Source organism: Onychostoma macrolepis, chromosome 22, assembly GCF_012432095.1.
Source record: "Onychostoma macrolepis isolate SWU-2019 chromosome 22, ASM1243209v1, whole genome shotgun sequence".
In the NCBI taxonomy this organism is placed as follows: domain Eukaryota; kingdom Metazoa; phylum Chordata; class Actinopteri; order Cypriniformes; family Cyprinidae; genus Onychostoma; species Onychostoma macrolepis.
Window position 1 is genome coordinate 243652 of NC_081176.1, and position 20154 is coordinate 263805.

The 20154-nt window shown below is 38.3% G+C and overlaps 1 protein-coding gene and 1 long non-coding RNA gene across 2 annotated transcripts in view; both read right to left on the reverse strand.

The window, feature by feature from the left end:
* Nucleotides 1-1243: 1243 nt before the first annotated feature.
* The window catches only part of LOC131531225 (NACHT, LRR and PYD domains-containing protein 12-like), a 34129-nt gene continuing 15218 nt past the window's right edge, over nt 1244-20154 (reverse strand). Inside the window, 8 exon segments of the mRNA XM_058761864.1 lie at nt 1244-1827; nt 2518-2578; nt 2581-2675; nt 2854-3027; nt 5555-5728; nt 8129-8299; nt 9609-9782; nt 18877-19047. Coding sequence (XP_058617847.1) covers nt 1752-1827; nt 2518-2578; nt 2581-2675; nt 2854-3027; nt 5555-5728; nt 8129-8299; nt 9609-9782; nt 18877-19047 — 1096 coding nt within the window. The 3' untranslated portion in view covers nt 1244-1751.
* Nucleotides 14685-15131, reverse strand: LOC131531320 (uncharacterized). Its single transcript, XR_009268634.1, has 2 exons — nt 14955-15131; nt 14685-14811 (listed from the first exon to the last, which is right to left on the reverse strand). It is a non-coding gene; the product is annotated as an uncharacterized LOC131531320 (long non-coding RNA).

A 20154-nucleotide genomic window follows, 5' to 3' on the forward strand; every position in this document is an offset into this window, starting at 1 on the left:
AAGCCTAGATAACAGTAAAGAAAATAAATGAAAATTCAGCTATTTATGGGGAAGAATTGATCATAACAGAAATAAACTTAAAATATTCCCCAAATCAAATTCTGACATTTGTACAAAATGAAAGCAAAAGGTAAAACAAAGCTCAAAAATTATTACATTTATTACAATAAATGAACAATTCAGCTGTATAAATGAAAAATCAACTGCTTTAACAAGTCTTTAACAAATTATTCTGATGGCTGTCCAAAAAATGAACTCTGGACACAGAGATTAAGTGAACAAATTAAAGAACAACTGAGTAAATGTTTATGAGTGAATAAGAATTACTGAATACCTGAAAAAACAGAGTGTGTGAATGAATGTGTGTGTGTGTGTGTGTGTGTGTGTGTGTGTGTGTGTGCGTGTGTGTGCGTGCGTGCGTGATGCATGTCCGATGTGTGTGTGCATTAGATGCGCATATGTGTGATGCATGTGTGAGATGAGTGTGTCTGATGTGTGTGTGGTCTGTGGTGTGTAATACTTAGATAAAGTCCCACTCAAAATCCATCAATTTTTAAGCAGACTGGAGACACGAGGCTTCACGGTTTTCTTTTTCTGAGTGATCAAAGGTCTTGCTCCTTCCTATCTTTCTGACCTACTCTCTTCTTATATTCCTTGTTCAGAACTTCTTTGTGTGCCTTTTGTGTTGCACTTATCTTCAATGGGCGGCGGATCCTTTTCTGTCACGGCACCCAAACTTTGCAATTCGCTTCCGCTGACACTCAGAACAGTCACATCTCTCAGTGAATTTAAATCAAAGCTTAAAACATATTTGTTTAATCAACACTATCACTAAATTGCATTGTGTATTTGTCCCATGTCTTTTCTATTTCTATGTCCTTACTACACTTTATGTGTTAAATGCAACTGCATTATTTTGTTACTGAATTGGTCAAATGTCCAATGTCCACTGTAATTGTTTCTTTGTAATGAGTATTTGTTGTATTGGTGTACCTTGTAGGCGTCCTTGAGCCTTGCTACACATGATAAAAACAGCATATAGTAAAAGGGTTATGGGTGATGTTATGATCATTTTGATTTACTGTAGCAAAGAGTTGTTGACAATGTTTAGATATTTAGAAAACAAAGTTTGGGGAAATTATTAGCCTTGCATCATGCCTAGTTATGTATTATAAATACATAACTGAAATCTGGATCTGGTGTCTGGTACAGAAGAAAACTGATGGAGAAAATAGACAAGATATGTAAGAAGGTGTGATTTTAATTATAGGAAATTTATACAAATATTGTATTGAGCAATGACAGTACAATTGTAATGAAGCAACAGAAAATTGAAAAATGAGAAGTATAAATGATTAAATAATTAACAGTGTTTGTATAAATACTGAGATGTAATATGATGGGTAAAAGACTGTATACTGAAAAAAGGTGATAAACCACATTTTTGTACATGCTTTACAAATATTATTAAACTGAAGAGCCAGACAGACTCATCTGAGCTTCTTCCTCTGTTCCAGCTTTAAATTAAACAAAATGATCATTAGTTTGAATACTAAAGCAACATTAATCATTCAATATCATGTTTCTAACACACATGCTGCATTATTTCATTGTAAAGTCTGAGTCTCTTCACGTGTATGGATCACATTTACACATTTATCACACATTTATTTCTCCTCATAGACGCAGTAGTGCAGCTCTTCTGTGGATCTTCACCTGATGTTTACTGCTCCTCTCAAGACGACTTCAAACTATGATATACAGCATTTATCACCTTTTGGTGATGGATCTCTATCAGGGACTTCTGGTGATGGATGTGTATCTACACTGTAAGGTGGAACAGAAGAGAATATGATCAGAGTTCAGTGGAACAAAGTACAAATGAGTTACTATATTTCAAATCACAGCTTTTTTTTTTTTGAGTAAAAAGTTGCATTAAAATCCTGTGATCTGATTAATTATACTTGATTTTGAATACGTATTTATGAAACAGTATTTGTGTTTTAAATATAATACATTCAGAACATGAATTGCATTCTGTTTGTGTCTCTATTGAGTCAATATAAAGAGAAACACATACTAACGAGTGTACACCAAATATAATAAATGATGAGGAACAAATACAAATGTGATTTTGCTTTAAAACAAACCTTTCAGTGAAATGTTCCACTTGTTAAAGCTGTTTGTCCTCTAGTTTAAACATGTTTGTATTGTTCTCAGTAAATAAAAGAAAGTAAAGTAAGTGTAAAGTATTGACTGATTTTACCAGCGTTTTCCTTCAATCTGACCAAATCTATTTCAGACTGTAATGATTCACTATTACTGATGTAATTAATAAAGCAGCTGTTGCTGTATAAAGCTGTAATTTTTATCAACTTTACATTTCATTCTGACACAAACCCTTTGAAATAAAGCTTGATGATAATTTTATAAACTTTTCACAAATATTTGAAAGTTAATATTTGTTCACATATCATAAATTAATCTCTTTAATATCACAAAGTGAAGTTTACTCACCTCAGTTTACAGTTTGAGTCTCGTAGCACATCAATGAGCTGCTGCTTTGAGTCTCTAATCATCGTCTCAGATCAAGCTCTTTTAGAAACTGCAGAGCTTTTGTGTTTCTCAAAGACTGAGTTAAAGAAGAAACATCTGTAATGCCACAGTCATAAAGACTAGAAAGAGACAAACAGAGGAAGAGATCATCTTACAAACAAATCATTACGGTGAAGAATTTTACACAAATATAATGTGAACTCAGACTCATCGTGAGATATTGAGTATAAAGTGTTTTAGTTTAAACTGTTGAAGTGATTTTAATCATTTTGATTCTTGTGTGTGAATGTTACTGACCTCAATCTCTCCAGTTTACAGCGTGAATCCTTCAGTACGTCACATAAGTGATTCACTCCTGTGTTTTTTATTTGATTCCAGCTCAGGTTCAGTTCTCTCAGGTGTGATGGGTTTGATTTCAGAGCTGAAGTCAGGATGAGACACTGTTTCTCTGTAATACTGCATCCACACAGACTGAAGACAGAAAGAGAAAAGACAATGATTCAGACACGTTATGTTCATGTGAGAGTAATTCATCATGTGTTAACACCATACAGTGCAATAATTAATAAAACATTGCCAAAAACCTTATTATATGACCATAAACAAAAACAGAAAAAAAAGATTAACAAAGTAGATTAAGATATAGAATCAACTATAGAACTACTTATAAAATAACATTAAAAATGTGAAAGTTGAGTTTAAGTGTGAGAAATCAAGAAAATTGTGTTTCTGAATTATAATTTATCTAAAGACATTTTAAGAGTCGGGTACAACGGGGCTAAAGGCCCACCTCAAGAATAACTGTGCTATTCACTCGCCTAAAATATATAATTGCAGAAAAAATATATACGTTGTATTGAACATTAATGGAGCAACAGATTTTGTGTGAAAATAAATCATTCAAGTTGTTTATTTTCTTTAAAAATCTTATAAATATATGAGGAGGCAAGAGGGGTCTTTTACCCCCCACACGGTATTGATACAAATACTTCAGATAAAATAATGATTTTAAAATAATGTCTAAGTTAATACTTGTTCAAAACAATCACTTTAGCAAAGTTTGTACTATTTTCTGCTTATTTTGAAAAAAAATAATTTGTTCAATAAATATACTGTCATTAAAATATATTCATATTAAAATGATTTTGTTTCTGTATTTTAAAATATATTTTAAGTAAAGATTCTGAAAGTATTGAAGATCCAATAATAATTGAATATATATTTGCAGTAGTAACAAATGATATTTTACTATATGATATGATTCATGTTTTTAAATGTGATGTTTCATTCTAAACATGGTGATTATCTCTAAAATGGACACCCAACATAATATATATTTACCATCTGAATCTAACCATGTCATGTCAACAAATGGAAAAGTCAGCATCTATTAACTAGATGAAAACGTTTGTCGAGACAAACTTTAAGTTGGCTTGAGAAAGCCGGACCAGAAAGTTTAAAAGTTTGAAAAGTTTAAAAGTTTAAGAAGTTTAAAAAGTTTAAGTTTGAAAAATGTTAAAAGTTTTAAGTTTGATTGGTTTCAGTCTGAAATAGTTTGAAGTTTAAAGTAATTTTAAAAGCTTAAAGTTTGACTGATAGATAGAATCAGATTATAGATAGATAGATAGAGAAAGACAGATAGACTTTAGATAGATAGATAGATTCTAAGGACCTTAGAGTGGTTGCTATGATGGTTGCTAGGCTAACTCTGGTGGTTGCTAAGGTGTTGCTATGCAGTTGCTAAGGTACCTGGGCTGGTTGCTAGGGTGTTGCTATGCAGTTGCTAAGGTACTTGGGGTGGTTGCTAGGGTGTTGCTAGGGTACCGGGTGGTTGCTATGCAGTTGCTAAGGTACTCTGGGTGGTTGCTAGGGTACCCGGGGTGGTTGCTAGGGTGTTGCTAGGGTACCCGGGGTGGTTGCTAAGGCACCCGGGCTGGTTGCTAGGGTACCCGGGGTGGTTGCTAGGTGTTGCTACGCGGTTGCTAGGGTACCCGGGGTGGTTGCTAAGGTGTTGCTAGGCGGTTGCTAGGGTACCCGGGGTGGTTGCTAAGGTTTTACTAGTATGTTGTTAGCATTATTAGCTAGTCACTAGCATGTTTACAGCATGATTAGCAAGTTACTAGCATGTTGCTAGCATGATTATCAAGTGACTGGCATGTTGCTAGCATGTTTCTAGCATGATTAGCAAGTGACTAGCATGTCGCTAGCATGTTTATAGCATGATTAGCATGTTACTAGCATGTTGCTAGCATGATTAGCATTCCGCTAGCATGTTTCTAGCATGATTAACATGTTACTAGCATACTGCTAGCATGACTAGCATGATTTGCAAGTGACTAGCATGTTGCTAACATGATTTGCAAGTGACTAGCATGTTGCTAGCATGATTAGCAAGTGACTAGCATGTTACTAGCATGATTAGCATTCCGCTAGCATGTTTCTAGCATGATTAACATGTTACTAGCATACTGCTAGCATGTTGCTAGCATGATTAGCAAGTGACTAGCATGTTGCTAGCATGATTAGCACGTTATTAGTATGTCACTAACATGTTTCTAGCATGATTAGCAAGTGACTAGCATGTTGCTAGCTTGATTAGCATGTTACTAGCATATTTCTAGTAAGGATTAGCATTTTTCTAGCATGATTAGCATGTCGCTAGGATAGATAGATTAGAAATATTAGATAGATGAGTTTGAATGAGTTTGAATGGGTTAGAAATAGTACATAGAAGGGAAGCTTGATTGAGTCTCAAAGGATTCTGGGAGTTTAAGTTTGAATTTTGACAGTTGGAGTTTGAATAGTCTTGGCTCATTTGAACATTCCGTCAATGTAAGTCTATGGGATTTTTATGATTTTTAATCTTCAGTTTTATGAAAACCATAAGTCTGATCAGTTAGAAAAGATATAGCACACCCGGCGAGATCAGTCTGAAGATCTGGGCTGAGTTTGGAGTCTGTAGAGTTAAAGCTCTAGGAGGAGTAATAATGATACTAACACTAGTTTCTCCAGCTTGCATTGTGTGTTCATCAGTAGATCACTGAGGTGTTTCACTCCAGAGTCTCCGAGTTCATTCCTGCTCAGGTTCAGTTCTCTCAGGTGTGATGGGTTTGATTTCAGAGCTGAAGTCAGGATGAGACACTGTTTCTCTGTAATACTGCATCTATACAGACTGAAGACAGAAAGAGAAAAGACAATGAATCAGACACGTTATGTTCATGTGAGAGTAATTCATCATGTGTTAACACCATACAGTGCAATAAATAAAATGTTGCTAAAACCTGAAAATAATATACGTAAATAAATATATTTAGGTATTGGGTAGGATTAGGGATGTAGAATAAGGTAATGTAGAATAAGGCATTAATATGTGCTTAATTACTACTAATAAATGGCTAATATTCTAGTAATATGCATGCTAATAAGCAACTAGTTAAGAGACCCTAAAATAAAGTGTTACCAATATTTCATATCTTTTATTTCTTTCCTATAATTCCCATTTCATCTTGTGTCTAAAACTGAGCATATTGTCTAAAATAAAAGCTGTGACTGCTGTGTATTTGTGCTTAAACTGATGCTGGTCTGCACATCACTACATCGTAAACACATCCGCTCTGCTCTGTCCAGTGACTCGATCAGCTTTGATACACGGATTCAACTTTGCACATCTAAATAAAACTGTAGGTTTGTCTGGGTGTAGATGTGAAGTACAGTAATATTTCTCTGAAACAGGTAAGGCTGAAGAACCAATGCCTGCACAGAATAAAGCCCAGTCTGGACCGGTTCTGTTTGGTTGTGTTAGACGTTCATTAATCTGGTGGTTTGATGGCAGAGAGATGATATGAGCATCAATAAACACTATGAATATGTTCTGCTACAGCAGCACAGAACTATTCTGTTGCGTCCCATTAATAAACACAATGATAACAGTTCTGTCTCACTGGATAAAAGTGAAATGTTTGTGTAATTTTGGTATTATTAACTGAAATTATTGGATATTGGGTTGTGTATTTGACCTGCTGTATGGACAACAAGTGAAGCGGACAGAAATGAGCTCATGTTTCAAATGTTTAGACAGACGCTTCAGACTGAACTGTGCAGTTTTAAAGTAAGAGCTTGTTCCACTGTATTAACTGGACAAACTTCTGTATAGACGGTTTCAACGACAACAACATAAACAAACGTTACTGCACATGTGCGCTTTTGTGGCCCTAACTTAACTTTAACTGCGTTTGTAGCCGGTGCCATTAGCCAGACCGATAAACAAACACAGAGCGGAAGTTAACTTGGAGCCAGGCGCGTGCGCCCAATGAAACCGTCTATACTCAGCAGAAAAACATTGTGCAATTTTGACTACAGAATCAATGAAGTAATAATGAAGTGCTTCAGCCACTTCAACTGGATTATTAATGGACGTAATGTAATGACAACATATCTGGAGCAGTCGAATGTGGCATCTACCTTTACATATCTATGGTACAACCAAACAACTCTCTGAGAGCAGAAACTATGGTAATGCAGGACTGTCAGTCATCAGCTGTGGGCGGGGCCTAAACAATGTGATGTCACACTGCTCAGAGAATCAAAACAGCAGATCTAATGAGACTGATTTGGTTTAAAGGGGATTAAAAAACAAGGAGTGGGTGGATTTTTATCATTGTAGGGTGGTTGTGCTCACACACTGCCAACATATTTATGTCCAAACACTACCAGTAATTAGATTAGATTCAAGTTTGCCATTGTGCAGAGTAATCACAGAGACATATTTATATATATTTTTTATGGAGTTGTGGTGTTTTGGTACTGGTACAATGGTGACTGTTTTGAAGTAGGTGGGGACAACGGTCTGGAGCAAATAGAGCTTGAAAATGTGTGTGAAGACATCAGCCAGCTGTTCTGTGCAGACCCTGAGCACTCGGTCAGGAAGACCATCAGGGCCAGACACTTTATGTGCATTCACCCTGCTCAGGTAGAAGCACACCTCACTGGTTAAACAAGTGAGTGTCAGGTCGTCAGGTGGGGGCTCAGCTTTGATGGGTGCTTCTGTGTTTATACGATCAAAGCAAGCATTAAAGGGTTTCAGTTCATCTGTGAAGGCATATGTTGGTGGTCAATGTTTTTAAATTTGTCTTCAATCCCCAGTTTGTAGTCAGTAAACATGATCACATTCAGCAGTCACAGCAGAAGTTAGAGAGAAAATTAAACTGAAGTCTGTTTAAAAGTTGTATGAATCTATTCTAAGAAGGTTGGAAGCTGTATTTAAGGCAAACGATGGTAAACACATTAATAAAACACTGGCTATTTCTAATGTGTTCACATTATTTTCTCCAACCCCTGTGCACTTAAAGGGAGAGTTCACCCAAAAATAAAAATTACCCCATGATTTACTCACCCTCAAGCCATCCTAGATGTATGTGAATTTCTTCTTTCAGACAAATATAATCAGAGTTATATTAAAAATGTCCTGGCTCTTCCAAGCTTTATAACGTGGGGTCAGACTCAAATGAGCATTAAAATAGACTACTGTAACATTACTAGTCACGTAACATGTGAAATGATGTAAGATACTCACATCAGTGTGTTGAGTTGACAGTGTTTATCCTGCAGTAGAGCAGCGATCTGATTCACTCGTGTGTCTCCTAGTTCACGTAGACTCAGTTTCAGCTCTCTCAGGAGTAACGGGTTTTTACCCACAATTCCAGTCACATACTGACAGGCTTCATCTGCAGCAGGACCCACAAACCTGCAGAAGAGAAGATGAAGCAGGATTCAATTCAATGTTCAATTCAATTCATCACAAAACATTTAAAGATTATCAAATGGGAATTAAATATTCCATGGAGGGATTTATAAGATATTTAAAAATAAATACGGTGGGTAACTCGAAGCAAGGGTTTACAGATCACAATGCAAGCGGGAGAAGTCTCATATTACGATCGTGGATGACAACATGCAGGATCAACACTGTTCATGTATCGCAGGGTACAATTAAATTAATGCACATTTAATCAGTTTAGTATGGAGAGGCAATGAAATGTAGACCTTCGTTTATGTGTTTTTGACCTACACTGTACAAGACACGAGAACAGTCCGCTATTAAGGTTTGTACATTAGCATGGACTCACTAACTTTAACGTTAGCTAGTTTTAGCCAGAGATACCTTGAAGCACAAGATAACATTAACGTTCTGCTCGAGCAGATGAACATTGTAACTTAATGAGTGTATGACAACCAGAAAATGAACGTTTTTGTCTTCATCTGGATTGGGGTTGAATGATTAGGGATATTTTGCTCCATTTTGTTTGGATTCAGGAAATGTAATAAAATAAATTATATTGCCCATCCTCTCAGGATACCTGGAATCAGTGTCCTAACGCACGCTCGGTGAGGAGTATTAATTCTGTAGGGGGCGCTGTCGGCCTACTTCTAATAAAATGAAAGGAAAATACACAAATAATATTTAGACTGTGTTTATGATTAAATAAAGCAGTAATTGATGCCATAATCATGATTTTGTTTTGATTTAAAAAGGTCAGAAGCTATAGCGTACATGAAAAAAAAAAAAAACACAAACATAACTTAAATTAAATAATTTTATATTTAATTATTCATTCATTAATGTGTAATGTGTTATATTTTTAAAACAAATTATGAGCTCTAAAAATTCTGAATTTTATAACTCTTTTGCTTAGATCATTTAAATCATAAAGTAAAATGTTAAGGTTAACAGCATCATTCTGATAAAAAAAAAAATGCAGTGATTAATATATAGTTTATTTATAGCTATTTTCAAATCTTCAATGTACTGTCATTATAAAATAACTTTATTGTTGTTTATTTAATTCTAACAAATAAGTTCTTGTTAAAAACTAACCAAAATTAAAAATAATTATATATCGGCTTCAGCTATTGGCCAAAATGAGTTAAATTATCTGCATATTGGATTTCGGAAAAAAAACAATATCGTGCATCCCTAAATATAATATATTTATACATAAGGTAATTAATTCACTTGCGTATCATTTATTTTGCATTATTTCATCACGTCTCACCTCAGTGTGTTCAGTTGACAGTTTGGATCCTGCAGTAAATCACTGAGCTGCTTCACTCCTGATTGTCCAGGATCATTTCCTGTGAGATCCAGCTCTATCAGGTGTGAAGGGTTTGATCTCAGAGCTGAAGACAGAGCTTTATAACCTTCTTCAGTGATACTGCAGTTTGAGAGTCTACAAACAATAAAAACAAGAAGAAACAAAAAACCGTTTAGAGTAGGTTGTGGAGTGTACAGTCAAAGAAACAACAGCAACAACAAAAATTGTACTTCTAAATGTTTTTCTGATGCGAAACTTTTATTTTGATCAGATTCAGTATCTGTGGTCAGATGAGATATTGTTAGGCTTGATGTCAGTGTCATTATTCTATTGTTATTTTCGTAACTTAAGAAATAAAAAGTCTCTCACCTCAGACATTATACTGTGCTTGTAGCATGCACTCTTCAAGTGCACACACAAATGCGGTGGTGCATAGTATATCACAATTAATCACGATTAATCCCACCTAACATTAAAGTTTTAAAAAAAATACTTTTACATTGTGCAATCTTCAAATTAATGTAGAAACAACAGTATATTTTTATAATGGCATGTTTTTTTATGACTGAAGGCCAGTCTCACTGATACCAATACTGCTGATTGTTTTTTCCCCTAATATTTAACCACTGACTAGCCATTCAACATTACAAGAGCTATTCATTTTAACATTTATTAGACTACTTAAAATAACTTCTAATTTAAGTGAACTTAAAATAATTTTCACACAAACCCATTATAATAAAATGTCATATTTGTGCCCTTCAGCAAGTAGGAAATATAAATAAATTGAATACAAGTTATCAAACACTAAATTCTAAATTAATAGATGAGTCTTTAAAGCTATAAAAGTTATTGATTTCCACTTTTTTCTTTTGATCTTTGATTAACAGACATCACAGCAGCTGGTTATTAGTTTTTTTTTTGTTGGCTGCTATCCCTTTAAGAGCTGCCGCTGCTGAGCATGACGCGGATCTGTTTTATTCTAAAAAGTTTTCACCCCCGGCTCTTAATGCATGGTTTTTCCTTCTGGAAAGCTAGGGCTTTCCTGTAGCTCAAATAGTAGAGCATGGCGCTAGCAACGCCAAGATCATGGGTTCGATTCCCAGGGACTATCAGGTGTGAAGGGTTTGATCTCAGAGCTGAAGACAGAGCTTTATAACCTTCTTCAGTGATACTGCAGTCTGAAAGTCTATTAAAAAAGATGTTATTCTTCCTTATAACACAGCTTGTCACACAAGTACATGTTCTAGACTGAAGGAAATAAAAATATGCACTACAGGATTTTGGACTGAATGAACCCTTTTCAAAGTATAGTTGGGTAAAGTTATATACTGGTGAATGCAAACTACAACAAATGCAAGTTTTGCATTTTCATTTTACACAATTGCAAGAAGAAAAATCCATGATAGCATTTCTGTGACTTTACAAAAGAGAGAGAAAAAAAAAAAAGAAGTCAACATCGACTGCATTGGTCAGAACAGAGAAAATGTCTCATTTAGCACTGCTCCCTCGGCTGGTGTATTAGAAACACTCACACAGCAGCGTTAACTAGTTTTCTGTCATTTAATGCCAAGGTAACACAAAGTGCAGTGTTAAAAATACATGTTTTTTCTTGAAATTAAAATATATAAAAAAAGTTTTATGATGCTGATAACTTTGGAAAGGCATCATCACAGGTTGTGTAAGGGTCCATGACCTCGCTGTCACCACTGAGGTTCAAACATAAAATTAAACAACCATGGCTGGACATACGTTTGTTTGATTTGTTCAGTTAAATATCAGTCAGAAATTATTAGCCACATTTCCACTGCGGACAAGGACTAAACGGGTCAGCCGGGGCTAAGAGCTTCCAACTACGAACTTCGAGGCCATAATCAAACAGCATAAACTAGCATTAATGATTATTTCACATAGATGATCACACATATTGAATTGCATCTGCGCCGATTAATTTGTGATCACATGGCTACTTTAAACAGCTCCATTAAGGCTTTAGCCCCAAAGAGCACACATTTAGAAAGATAATGATAAATTCTCATATGTTCTCGCCTTTTTTCTGTACAGAGGATGATTCTGTATTATATTAATGTTTCACTACATTATGCGATCTGAAGAGTTTTGAGCACTCTCTCCCATCACATAGTGCGGCAGAAATGTCATCAAAATGATGTTAAAAAATATAAATAGCCATTTAATGAGTTTCTGTTTTTAATAACATATATGCTATAGGACAAGGTTCCTCAAATCTGACTCGCGAGATTATTTTCCTGCAGAGTTTAACTTATCAAACTCACCTTGTGTGATTTTCTAATGATCCTGAAGACATTGATTAGCATGCTCAGGTGTGTTTGATCAGGGTTAGAGCTAAACTCTGCAGGAAAGTGGATCTCATGAGCCAGATTTGAGGATCCCTGCTATAGAAGTTAGTGTATCACACAAACAAGAATCCAGTTTTTTCGAATATCTGCACAAAATGTACATCACAAATGTACAACAAACAAGTTACTGAGTAACTTTCAGACACAAATTTCCATTTTATAAATAGAACAAACAGCAGAACCGCTGCATCTCTGAGCAGCACAGCGTTTTGTTCCTCAGTGTTTCACGCACCAGTAAATTATTCAATCAGGCTATAAGTACAGTCGTTTTCAGAGTTAAACGAATTAGCATTTTAAACGAATCGGCTGATTTAAGGATTCAACTCACTCATTTAGACAGTCACTTGCTGCCACCTACTGGCAGTTGTAGTTTCATGTTTAAGAAAGTAGCTTATTTCATTTTTGCAATCATTTAATATTACTACATTACAAAGTTATAGTTAAACTTAACAGAATTTATTCAAAATCCATCTATGGATTTTGCTGATAGTGATTTAATTTGATTGTTAATAGCCAATATTCCCCCACTTGCATCGTTAAACCATTGTTCTCATCAAAATACTGTTCGTTCATTTTTTCAAAACTTTGTGTTGTTGTACTTTCATGTTGCGCCTTTACCCTAGACGGGGCATAACAGATTGAATTTATTGATTAAACTTAAGAATCTGGCATAAGAGGAAACAGATATGACTTATATATATATATATTTTATAATACTAAATACAACTCTGGCTTTTTTGCTCAGTGTTATTTCAGGGTTTTGATTTCTCAACTTGGAGGTATATTATATACTTATAAATCTAAACGCATAATATTACAATAATAACGCCTTTCATTCTTGCTGGAACGTGCTGAGGCGTATCATGTCTGCGTGAACAGGGTGCGCAGAGGTATGCAAATACATGCTTTGACAGTCAGGTAGGAGCCTGTCATAAACCTCAGACCGAAGAATCTAATTGGATGAACATTGTATGGTCCTATGCCTTCCACAGATGATATAAATACATTTAGACCTTTAGTGACTGCTATCGGGATGTGAAGAGACTTTCAACCAGCATGACAAAAAATGTTTAACAACCAAATCACCTACCCCGCCTTTAACCCTCTGGGGTCTAAGGTTGTTTTGGGGGCCTGGAGAAGTTTTGACATGCCCTTACATTTGTGCTTTTTTCAGTTGCTTATAAACATATAAATGGCTAAAGTCTTATATCACTGTAAACTAGAGGCTGACATTTTTTCGGGATTCCCACGGGTCACGGGAGTCCCGCGGGATGGGAAACAAAATCGCTATGAATCACGTGATTGGGACGGTACAGGAAAAAATGTCAGCGGGAGTGGGCGGGACCGGGATGATACCCAACTTTATACACAAATATACCTTTTATATAAATAAACTATAAACTGTATATTTTAATTCTAAACTCAGTTCTAGTTGCCATCTCGCTCTCCTCCTGTTTGCTTTGGTGTGGCTGCGTGAATGACACAGTCCGTGACGGACAGATCGTTAACGGCTGGTCCATGTGGTAATACACACTATCATTCATCGACAGTGGCGGCGCCAGGGCGGGGCTTGACGGGGCTATAGCCCCATCAGAAACTTGCTTGCACAGCCCCCACCAAGGATTTCCTAATGATGTTCCTGTTTTTTAACTGTGGTGTCACTCTCATTAACATTGAAAAATAAATATTAAAAACCTAAAAAAAAGAAAAAAAAAGTGCCTATTATGTGGCCTATAAACAATTAATAATATGAGGGAGGGGTCAAGCAACTCGAGCAAGCAACGGGCAAAGTTTGCGCAAAACAAAAAAACTAAATTCAAACAGAAAACGTGTGTTAGCATGGATGATTTACATAAAATGTAATGTGTGCAATGTAGCCTACACTGTGCATAAACTGGCTTTCAGTTCAATATAATAACAAAAAAACTACATTTTGGGTTTTTATTAAACTAAGGTGGGCACGCTGTGATCTGTACTATATTTTTACTGTAACTGACAGATTTCGGCCAAAAAAAAAACGTATTAAAAAAAATAAAACGGGAGTGGGAGGGAATGGGAGTAATTCTTCCGGGAGTGGGCGGGACGGGATTTTCCCCCCAGTTTTTTCGTGGGATTGGGACGGGACGGGATTTTTTTTTGTGGGAGTGGGATGGGAGAGGTTTCAAAATGCACTCCCGTGTCACCCTCTACTGTAAACAGCACAAACCGGGCTACAATAATATGTTAGCAGCATTTATGTACATGATTTTGTTTTTGAGAAAGAAACGTTTATGCGTGGCTAGTGAAAAACTACAATTTTGAAGTCACTGAAATAAGGCCATAAAACACATACAGAACATTTGTTCACAAGACTTTTGAGAACTGGATCTTGTAGCCTAGAATTTTGCTTCAAAATGATCTGAAAATAATCTAACTCACTCATTCAGAGAAAACAATATATTGATTTAAATTTTCTAAGTCACTTTTTGAGTGGAAAGGCTCTATGCGAGAGGGCGTGACTCACACCTGAGAAGACAAAGGCCCGCATAATGAGCTCCATAATGAGCCATTGAGTCAGGTGTGTGACTGAGAGAGAAGAGTTACAAGAAAGAATGTGAGGAAAAAAGAAATGTGTATACATATAACTATCACATAAAATAACTTGAGATTCACTTGCGAGTGCAGTTAAACAGTTTATTAGGAACAAACAAACAAATAAACAACAGAAGAGTCAAGACATCGTGGGTGAAATATCCAAAATATCCAAAACAGTGGCAGGAAACTGGAACCCAGGAAAACAGCAGAAACTGCATGAGAAAACAAGACAGACGTGAGCAACACAATGAACAGACAAAGACAAAGCAAATAATAATACATACACTACCAGTCAAATTATTTAAACAGTAAGATTTGTGTAGAACAGTAACAGTAAGAAGTGTCTTCAGCTCACCAAGGCTGCATTTATTTGATCCAAATGTGACGGGAGGAGCCAACGACAGACACAGTGGGTGTGGTGTCAGGCCTCGGAGAGGCTTTTATTAACAAAATAAAGTGTCCAGGGAAAGAAGTGTCCAAAATAAACAGGGGGTCTGGTGTCCTCGTCGTGCTGCGGGGCTCGTGAAGGAGGGCAGTGTTCCAGGAGGAAGGGTCCAGGAAGGCGGAGTCCGGCGGCCGCACGCGCTCCCACTCGGGTCCAGGCGCGGGCGGCGGCTTCATCACAGCGGCGGCTCTTACGTCGTCCACGGCCTTTGGTAGGACTTATGCGGCCCGACATCCTGGTCCGGCGGCCGTGTCTGGTGCGGCTTTTGTCCGGACCAGCGGGTTCGGCAGCTCACGTCTTCGGTGGCGCGATGTCCTCTCGCACCCTTCCTGGACCCACGAGGACACCAGCGTGCATGCGGGGAAGAGACCGGTCTCCCGAGGAGGCGCTGGGCATTTAACAGCGGCGGTGATGAGGCTTCATTCAGTCCAGCTGTGCCTCATCACACGCCGCCAGCCCGCGTTGATCCCACGCCCCTCCTCTCATCCACCCACTCCAGTCGGGAGCCTGGTGAAGGGCGGCGAATAAGGGACGGGGTGGTGATGATAATGAGGGGGAGGGCCACTGATCCGTCACATTCCCCCCCCCAAGCGACATCCCCGTCATCGGTCGCCGCCCACGCAGGAGTGCTACCTTCCTCAACCAGGCTCCATACGGTCGGAGTGGGCGGGGCAGGGATTCCTCTCCGGGGCGATCCCCCCTCTCGCACCGGCCGGAACAGGGACAGAGAAACCGGTATTAGTCGACAGCCTCAACCAACCACAGGGTAAGATGACAAGTGGGGAAACGTCACTTACCCCTTTGGTGGTTGGGAGGCCGTCTCCGTCGTTTCTCCGTCCCACGCGCTTCTCCACGAACTTCTGCGGGCGAGAGGGGATGACGTCTTCAGGTGTTGCCCAACACGCTGTGATCTGTACTATATTTTTACTGTAACTGACAGATTTCGGCCAAAAAAAAAACGTATTAAAAAAAATAAAACGGGAGTGGGAGGGAATGGGAGTAATTCTTCCGGGAGTGGGCGGGACGGGATTTTCCCCCCAGTTTTTTCGTGGGATTGGGACGGGACGGGATTTTTTTTTGTGGGAGTGGGATGGGAGAGGTTTCAAAATGCACTCCCGTGTCACCCTCTACTGTAAACAGCACAAACCGGGCTACAATAATATGTTAGCAGCATTTATGTACATGATTTTGTTTTTGAGAAAGAAACGTTTATGCGTGGCTAGTGAAAAACTACAATTTTGAAGTCACTGAAATAAGGCCATAAAACACATACAGAACATTTGTTCACAAGACTTTTGAGAACTGGATCTTGTAGCCTAGAATTTTTGCTTCAAAATGATCTGAAAATAATCTAACTCACTCATTCAGAGAAAACAATATATTGATTTAAATTTTCTAAGTCACTTTTTGAGTGGAAAGGCTCTATGCGAGAGGGCGTGACTCACACCTGAGAAGACAAAGGCCCGCATAATGAGCTCCATAATGAGCCATTGAGTCAGGTGTGTGACTGAGAGAGAAGAGTTACAAGAAAGAATGTGAGGAAAAAAGAAATGTGTATACATATAACTATCACATAAAATAACTTGAGATTCACTTGCGAGTGCAGTTAAACAGTTTATTAGGAACAAACAAACAAATAAACAACAGAAGAGTCAAGACATCGTGGGTGAAATATCCAAAATATCCAAAACAGTGGCAGGAAACTGGAACCCAGGAAAACAGCGGAAACTGCATGAGAAAACAAGACAGACGTGAGCAACACAATGAACAGACAAAGACAAAGCAAATAATAATACATACACTACCAGTCAAATTATTTAAACAGTAAGATTTGTGTAGAACAGTAACAGTAAGAAGTGTCTTCAGCTCACCAAGGCTGCATTTATTTGATCCAAATGTGACGGAGGAGCCAACGACAGACACAGTGGGTGTGGTGTCAGGCCTCGGAGAGGCTTTTATTAACAAAATAAAGTGTCCAGGAAAGAAGTGTCCAAAATAAACAGGGGTCTGGTGTCCTCGTCGTGCTGCGGGGCTCGTGAAGGAGGGCAGTGTTCCAGGAGGAAGGGTCCAGGAAGGGGCGGAGTCCGGCGGCGCCGCGCTCCCACTCGGGTCCGGGCGCGAGGCGGCGGCTTCATCTGGCGGCTCTTACACGTCGTCCACGGCCTTTGGTAGGACTTATGCGGCCCGACATCCTGGTCCGGCGGCCGTAATACGGGTGCGGCTTTTGTCCGGACCGCGGGTTCGGCAGCTCACGTCTTGGTGGCGCGATGTCCCTCTCGCACCCTTCCTGGACCCACGAGGACACCAGCGTGCATGCAGGGGAAGAGACCGGTCTCCCGAGGAGGCGCACTGGGCATTTAACAGCGGCGGTGATGAGGCTTCATTCAGTCCAGCTGTGCCTCATCACACGCCGCCAGCCAGCGTTGATCCCACGCCTCCTCTCATCCACCCACTCCAGTCGGGAGCCTGGTGAAGGCGGCGAATAAGGGACGGGGTGGTGATGATAATGAGGGGGAGGGCCACTGATCCGTCACACAAAGTACAGCAAAAACAGTACATTATATTTATTATAATATATAGGCCTACATATTTGTACTATTCAAAATAAATAAAGCATAGAACATATAACTATCCTCACGTCGTGCAACATTTAAATGCAATGAAAGGTTCATCATATTTCAAAATGTTGCACTCGATTTTACACATTTTATTCTGGAGTTATAGTTTGGGACAAGTTCACCAGTAAATGCGTTCAACTTTGTCACAACAACACATTATCGAATGCCAATAAGAAACATTACTTACTCGGTATAAAATATCTCCTCCTCCGCGGCTCCAACTGCGCTCGTGTTCTGTTTGTGAGGCAAACAAAGCTTTTTCCTCTCAGCGCGTCTTCTGGCTGTAAATACAAGGCTTTTTCCTCTCAGCGCGTCTTCTGGCTGTAAATACAAGGCTTATTCCTCACAGCGTGTTCTTCCAAAACTGAAAAGTATCCGAGATGAGCGCGTTGCTGCTTTGTTTACGGTGGTGTGGGCGTTTACATGCCGCGTGGCTCGCGTGGAGGTTTGTAATAACAATAGCGCGAGCAGCGCGTGGGCGTGACCTAATTAGAGATAATGAGACCGGACGGAAAAACTGAACATGTCCTTGGTTTCATACGGATTACTTTATCACAGAATATTTGTTTTCGGTAAGACTTACTTCATTTAACAGTAGACATGTCAAGCTTTCTATAGATATATTTCTCGTGTCTCTGTGTGAAGTATTTGCTGAGTTACAGTTCATTTTAGTGACGTGTTTCAAAAAGCAGCTTGCGGAGACGGAGAAGACAGAGCGCACCCTGTTTGTTTTCTTTATTCTTCAAAAGCACAAAGTTTAGTTTTTATTATGAGTGTATACAAATAAAAGTAGACCCCTTACAGATTCAAATGGTGTATTGCTCTTATCTGTACGATCAAAAATGGCAGAGTAATTCAAGCTCATTTCGGCCTTATCAGGAAAATCTGCCTCAAAACGCATATATGCGTTTGTCGACCCCAGAGGGTTAATAAAATACTGTCTATTTCTAATGTGTTCACATTATTTTCTCCAACCCCTGTGCACTTAAAGGGAGAGTTCACCCAAAAATAAAAATGACCCCATGATTTACTCACCTTCAAGCCATCCTAGATGTATGTGAATTTCTTCTTTCAGACAAATATAATCGGAGTTATATTAAAAATGTCCCTGGCTCTTCCAAGCTTTATAACGTGGGGTCAGACTCAAATGAGCATTAAAATAGACGACTGTAACATTACTAGTCATGTGACATGAAATGATGTAAGATACTCACAGCAGTGTGTTGAGTTGACAGTGTTTGTCCTGCAGTAGAGCAGCGATCTGATTCACTCGTGTGTCTCCTAGTTCATGTCCACTCAGATTCAGCTCTCTCAGGAGTAACGGGTTTTTACCCACAATTCCAGTCACATACCGACAGGCTTCATCTGCAGCAGGACCCAGAAACCTGCAGAAGAGAAGATGAAGCAGGATTCAATTCAATGTTCAATTCAATTCATCACAAAACATTTAAAGATTATCAAACACTGTTTGTAATGAAAACCTCTAGTTCAAGTTTTAACAGTTGAACATGTAAATACACTTTGTTTTTGTTTTTTTAAAAAGACAGACAAAATTTAAAAGTAAATAATTTAAAAGAAACTCAGGGGCAAAAGTTCACTAGATCATGATTTTTAAAAATCTCAAGATCTTTCTGGCTTTTAAGCAGGAGATGAGGAAAGTTAGCAAAGAGATAACTAGCTTGTGACAGCTAAGCATTCACAACGATATATTTCGTTGATCTTTTGATGCCGGATCTTCTTATTATTACTATTATTATTATTATTATTGCTATGTAGCAGAATTCAAACACTTGATCCACTAACAGGGAACATGATCTGGGTTTAGATCATCTCCGGATAGTTTTATTTAACTGATGTCTGTTGATGCAACAGCAATTCTGCTCATTATGAGAGGAACTGCAGGTTCAGACACTGAATGTGTGTGTGTGTGTGTGTGTGTGTGTGTGTGTGTGTACAATTGACCTATCGGTAAGCTCCGCCCCCCATAGTAACTATTGCTCCCTCGGACAAACAAACAGAGTTGCTCACTGTCTTACAATGACAGCTGCAGTGAAAACTTTGTCCCACGATGTTTTTGCACAATTTTGGACACAGAAGGCCACCAAATGGGAATTAAATATTCCATGGAGGGATTTATAAAATATTTAAAAATAAATACAGTGGGTAACTCGAAGCAAGGGTTTACAGATCACAATGCAAGCAGGAGAAGTCTCATATTACGATCACGGATGACAACATGCAGGATCAACACTGTTCATGTATCGCAGGGTACGATTAAATTAATATACATTTAATCAGTTTAATATGAAGAAACAGTGAAATGTAGACCTTCGTTTATGTGTTTTTGACCTACACTGTACAAGACACGAGAACAGTCCGCTATTTAGGTTTGTACGTTAGCATGGACTCACTAACTTTAACGTTAGCTAGTTTTAGCCAGAGATACCTTGCTGAAGCACAAGATAACATTAACGTTCTGCTTGAGCAGATGA